Raw genomic sequence first — 6328 nt, 5'->3', positions numbered from 1 at the left:
TCTCCCTCTCTCTCTCCCCCTCTCTCTCTCTCTCTCTCTCTCTCTCTCTCTCTCTCTCTCCCCCCCTCTCCCCCCCCCCCTATCTCTCTCTCTCTATCAAGTATTACCATCCTTTGTTGACGAGTGTGCTGGGTGAGCCTTTTCTGATCTCTTACTTCAGCGAGCCTCTGTTTCAAAGCGTGTTTCCAAAGGAAAGTATTCCCACAGATGTTCACAAAATGGGAAGGGCAGGTAGGAGAAAAGCGTAGACTACAGATTATTCAATCCGGCTCAAGTCTTGGGCAGTGTCATTATACATGGAGTAGTATTATTGTACACAAAAAGTTGAAAAAGACGCAAGAGGGGTGGAGTGGAAAGTGGTTGTTTGCACGGGTGAATATTTTTGACATGTGTTCCTTAGACAAGGTTCGACTGTATTGAAAGCTCGTAAAAAGGTTGTGGGTGGTTGGTGGGTGCTCCGATGGGCTTTGTCGGATCCTTCCTTCCTATCAAACATCTATCGATTTTTGTCTTGTCTCTCCTCCTTCATTCATTACTTTGTATGTCATTCTCTAGCACTACCTTTAATCTTTGGCACTTATAAATGACCTATTTGTGTTAGAAGTGCCGTAAAACTCTTGCAAATCCTCAAACGAAGGGCTGCTGCCGCTTCTAGAACAGTTACGTCATTCTTCAGAACCCTTGTTTCCGAACTGCAGTTTCAAGATCTCTAAGTCTGATCATTGTGGTAGTGGCACATAACCTTGTCCTAGTGAATATTATTATCTCTCCCTGTCGTTTTATTCTTATGCAAGAAACATTCTGAAATTATGCAAACTGAGTCCCAAAAATATGAAATTATGCGATTCTGTTGTTGTTTATTTTAAAACAAAGAATGATAAAGGAAAATAATCAGAAATTATGCCCCCCAAAAAATGATCAAATTTTGCTAAATTATGCGGGGTGCATAAAAAAACCTCGGGGACAGTATTGTATTACAGAGGTTGGTGTTTTGACTCGGTAGGCCTACACCAACTATACAGGACAGGGTAGAGTAGGCCTAGCCTAGGCCTACATGATTGTATAGATCTATGATTTTGAACATAATAGCATAGCCTATACTATAATTAATGAGGAAAATAATAATGTTAGGTAAATAGATCTGTATACATGTAGTTGACTCAACTTTATTTTAAAAAACAAAAACAAAACAAATTTAAGTGGGTGGTTGGCGGGTGCTCTAGTGTGGTTTGCTTCTCCTTTCCTATCAAACATGTATCGTCTTTATCTCCCCTCATTTTTTGTGTTTATTACTACTTGTAACACCTCTAATCTTCGGCATTTATATAACCTTATTGTGTTGCGAGTGCCGTTAAACTTTTTAAAAAACGTTTAAAAGACAGATCTAAATTTATTTTGCGCATTTAATTTGTGTGATGGACGTTATTTAGTGAACAATGCTTTTTGCCTCTTTCATGAGGTACATCCGCTATCCTCCATTCTATAAACTTCCGGTTTATTTTACTAAGGAATTGTTGGAAAAATCTTTGAGCGGATGTCGTCCAAGTCAGTCGCCATATTGGTCGCCATTTTGCTCAGTGTAGCGAGTTGCAATAAGCTGTCTTCTGTTTGAAGTGTGTTGACTCACTGCATTTAGTTTGAGACGATTTGCAAGTTATCTAGAACAATTGTTTGGCTGTCGAGTCGCTTTTCTGAAGATTTCACGTCGATCTTTAGTATCTTTGTCTTCCAGAGATCGATTCGTTCCTGTACTGAAGTAATCTCTAGATTCTAGAAGAGTCCTGCCTTCTCTTTGTCTCTACCGCCGCCATGGGGAATTTTGCGTCACTTCTCCCAGATGAAGCAGTAATAGAGTGTATTGACTTGGTGGAAGGTCAGTTCTATGGCCTGGAAGGACCGCACATGTTCTTGGGATTTGAGGTGAGACGTGATGATTTCTTAGTCGGTTTGAATGTTGAAGGAGAGCGGCTGTTGTTTGAGGTAGATATCTCTAGTGAAGGTGAGCCAATTGTCAGTGCTCCTTTGGCTGGAGGGCCAGAATGGTACAGGGACTGGTTGGGGCGGGTGGCTAGGAGAGAGGTGAGGTGGGCTACAGGACCAAGGTGTGGGGAGGTGATAGCTTTATATGACGTAATGTGGCGGAAACCGATGAAGGGATAGGACTAGATCTAGGTGGTGGCTAAGTGATTTAGATCGCTGAGTCTGAGTGATGAACTTCTGTACTGTATTGTATGTGTGGCAAGTGTGTGTTGTTTAAGTTGTATTCTATTATTCTATCGATGTGTGTATGGTTTTAGGATTTTTGTAATTTTGGTTTTTGCCCACGTAGAATCTAGATTCTAATCTAGATCTAATCTAGATCTAGTGTATACATGCATGTCTGAAGTCCAGAGTCAGACTGTTCACTTTAATATAAATTAATAGGTTTTGTGGGGATCTCTCTCTCTCTCTCTCTCTCTCTCTCTCTCTCTCTCTCTCTCTCTCTCTCAGTGAATTGGCTTGTCCATGACTTGGATTGGAACCTGCAGACATTTTTTTCTTTGTTTTTATGTTGTAGATAAAAAGTCAATGTATGGATGAGTGTGTTGTTAATGTGTTCATCGTCTTAAAATAGTTAAATGTTTAGAGTTTATAATTTATTAGATAAAGGTAAGACGCCATAGTACAACCAGTAATTTGTGGTAGGAAGTGCGCCAGTCTCAATAATAATAATAGGTTTCACCTTCTTTACAACCCACTAACACCGACCCTTTGTTTGTCTCTTGTCATATATTATATATATATAGCCAGTCAAGTCATCGCTGATCATTAGTTTTATTAGTTGTAGCAAGGGAAAAAGACAATTAATATTTTTAGGGGAAGAGGAGGGAGAATAAGACAGCTGTAGGAATTGATAAGGGAGGATATCCATAACGAGCAACCACAAGTATGAGACAGAGTAGAATACTAAGAATAGTGGGCTGGGGTAGGAGTAGGGTTTGAGGTTGGTCTCTTCTTTATTGTTTGTTGAGATGGTCGCTCGTTACGAAAGTCCTTCCATTGATAATGAGGAGAGCTGAGATATATTTAACAGCTGGGAGTTGTGTTGTTTTTTGTTTTCTATTTAATTTATAAAGTTGTTTGTGGGGCTTGTGCTTTGAAAGGCATGGGGTGGTGGGGCTATTCAGTCTGAAGAGGAAACTGGGTATGAGGGGTTGGGTGTCAAAGGGGAAATGACGCTCAATCCCTCATAGTCGGAGAAGTCGAAGACGGTAGTCTCAGAAAGCCAGGTAACAACGATAGCGACAGCTCAGTTTGTTTTTGGGCAGGGCAATTTTTGAAGGAGCTGAGGGAAGTTGGTGGAACACATCCACGAGCTACATGAAATTGAATATTTTATATTTTTTTGAGTAGTTGATATGAAAAAGGTAGAACTATTTTAAGGGTGTGGGCTGTTGTGGCTGAAAGTCCAATATTGTTATCAAATATGACAGTTCAGGGGTCAAGGGGGAACTGACCTTTGACCTTTCATATTGGGTTTCAGTTTTGGAAGGCAAGGGAATCCAGAATGCCTGTATTCGGTAAGAAGGGGTATGGTAGTGGGCCCATCTTTTTCGTTTTAAATGATAGCAGTTTTAAATTTTGTGTAAAGGTTTGATGATTGGGATTTTCGGTTTACTTGGCTGGCCATAGTGTAGAGACAAATATGTGTATAATATTTGTGTGTGTTGTTGTTTTCCATAGCCCTTGCCCCTAGAGTAGATCCCCATTAACATAGTCACCAGTAGATGAGACTGAGCGCACATATTTCGGCCTATTTTTTTGTCTGGTGACGATGAACTAAATTTGGTTTGCTCCACTAGGGAGTGGGAATGTGGGAAAGTGCCCGCCTCGTGACTCTTTGGGAGCAGAGGATGTTAGGATATAAAATACTTTAAGCTGACAATAATATTATGGTACTGTCGTAGTTCGAGTTCTGTGTGTTTGCGATTTTGTGTTGTCTAGTATTTGTAAGGTGTTGTTTGCGTTGTGTTTACTGTTATTTTGTTCTTAGTACTGTGTACCTACTAACTTTCTTCCCCTGGTTGTACTGATTATTATTCATGATGGCGTTCTTATAATAATAGATTCTAGATCTATGCTAGGAACGGGCACGGGACAAAATTATAGATTAAAAAATTATTTTGCTTCAATGGCAGCGACCAGTAAAGTAGACAAGCTTCATTTCAACAGTTGTTTGCTTATTTCATGCTCAGTCATCTCATAGCTGCGCCTGTTGGCAAGGTACTCAAAATTATCATCAGGTATCTTCTGTTTGCCTACAACTGCTCTGAGCAAGAGAACACCTCTTTGCCAACAAAAGAGATGAAAATAGTGTTGTTACCACCTCTCGGAGAGCTTCGTATTTGCATAAGTGTACCTCTCCAGAGCCTGCGGTCTCATATTTTGTTCATGTCAGAGAGAGTCAAGTGCAGTAGAAAATTTCACCTACCTTAGGAGCAGACTGTCTCAAACAGCCAATACAGACACAGAGATCAGTAACGGTTGCTAGAGCCGGTGCAGCGTTCAGACGACTCGAAGGAAAAACATCTGAGAGCACAGAGTAGAGACCTCAGTCTCAGCACAAAGCTGAAGGTTTAAGACAGCGTAGTGATCTTTGCCATCGTTCTCCTCTATGTCAGTTTCATGCCTTGCACTTTTTGGCCGTCTTACAACACTGTTTCGTCAAGTTTATAAAGAGATTCAGATATGTACAGGATGGAAGGTTACAGTTTGTTTTTGAAACAGTGCAGATCTGTTTGCTATGTTGAATAGATCTTGGAACTTGGAACAGTTTGAGTGTTGCTATATTTTGTGACTTTTTATTTTGTGTGCTATGTTTTAAAATGCAGAACTTTGTCCAAGTTGAGATGCAGAAATAATTCAGTGTCAAACTTCTTCGGAAGCAAGATTCTAAGAAAAGAAACTCCAGTTTGGGACAACTTAAGTGAACAAAATTTGCCTTCAGACTTTAGGTTGCCTTTGCCTTTGTTAATTTTGTTTAACATTTGGCACCTTAGAAGTTTTTAAAATTGTGATTGATGTCATAGATTTTTTCACTGTGTAAAAACGTCCACCTGAAAACAGGCGTTCCACCAGAGGACGGAGAGACACGTTGGACCGGCAAGAGAGGACGAGTCACTGGAGAGCCCGTCATGAAGCCGGAAGACGTGGCCACTCAGCAGACCTAAGCCAAGACTGGCCTGAGCTGGATGTCCAGCAGAGACTGCCACAGTTCCCCTTCCCCATCCCCTCCCTTGCAGAAGTTGGAAGTACTGGGCCTCATCGTGGCGCAAGGGTGAACACCCTGTTCAAACCTCAAGACACATGTCGTGCTGAAACAGGAGCAGACTGTGTGGAGAGGTTTGAGCTGGATGGCCAACACAGTACTACACTCACCAGTGTGAAGGATGAATGGAGAGTCTATAGGCAAGTGTGCAAAATGTGAGCTGTTTGACATAATTTGTTGGTGTGTTGAACGAAAGTCCGAACTTGAATTTCTTGTGGTTTTTTTAACCCTTCGAGCCCCATGCGTGTATATTTTCAGCATCACTTTCATCACTTTCACCTCCCTTGGTCCCAAGAGCATATATACTCAGTTTCGGGGGGTATCGAATATGCGCATTTTCGGAATTAGCGAACCTAATTAAACTTTAATTTTCATAATATTTGTACGTTTACCTTTAAAAATTGTTATATGTTATTATCTAAACCCTCATTACAAAGATACTACATCACTTTTTAGAATGCATGCCTCTTTTTGTGAAATACTGCTGTATTGGCTGGGACTGGGGTAAGGGAGTGCACAAAAATGGCTGGGGCTGGAAAGGTTAATGTATGTATGTATTTCTTGTAAGTAAATTGTTAAATGTAAGTTTTGACTACTGCCACAACTAGTAAAAGATGTCATGTATATTGGGGCTGGAAGTGTAACACTACAGGTTTTTCATACTGTCCTTTGTTTAATTCCCCTGACTGCCCAATAGCAACGGAAATGACTCTAACACGACTAGGTTAAGGACGATATCCTAATGAGTTATTTCCCTTTGTACAAACTGATGAGATGGCCTGTTTTTTTTGTTTTTTTCTGCAAGTATGTAGCCTATTTCTTGTAAGTAAATCTTTTGATCGAAGTTTTGACTTTGTATTCTAGCTGACACAGCCCTGTGCTCTGCTATCTTCAAACCTGGTCATAAATGAGACTTCTTGTGGTGCTAGAGACTATAAACCTGTACTAGAAAAAAATTAACAAAGTCAAATAATTGATTTTTGTTTTAAAAAATGTATTTATGTATTATTTGTCTTATAA

The 6328-nt window shown here is 40.3% G+C and overlaps 1 protein-coding gene across 1 annotated transcript; it reads left to right on the top strand.

The window, feature by feature from the left end:
- The first annotated feature begins 1622 nt into the window (after positions 1-1622).
- On the top strand, positions 1623-5598 carry LOC106011191. The gene is made up of 2 exons (XM_013079952.2): positions 1623-1920; positions 5107-5598. The coding sequence occupies exons 1-2, from the start codon at positions 1883-1885 to the stop codon at positions 5465-5467; spliced, it is 399 nt and encodes a 132-aa protein (XP_012935406.2). The 5' UTR covers positions 1623-1882; the 3' UTR covers positions 5468-5598.
- Positions 5599-6328: the final 730 nt, after the last annotated feature.

The sequence above is a fragment of the Aplysia californica genome, unplaced genomic scaffold (assembly GCF_000002075.1).
Source record: "Aplysia californica isolate F4 #8 unplaced genomic scaffold, AplCal3.0 scaffold00069, whole genome shotgun sequence".
NCBI classification, from domain to species: Eukaryota; Metazoa; Mollusca; class Gastropoda; order Aplysiida; family Aplysiidae; genus Aplysia; species Aplysia californica.
This window is presented reverse-complemented; position numbering and strand designations above follow the sequence as displayed.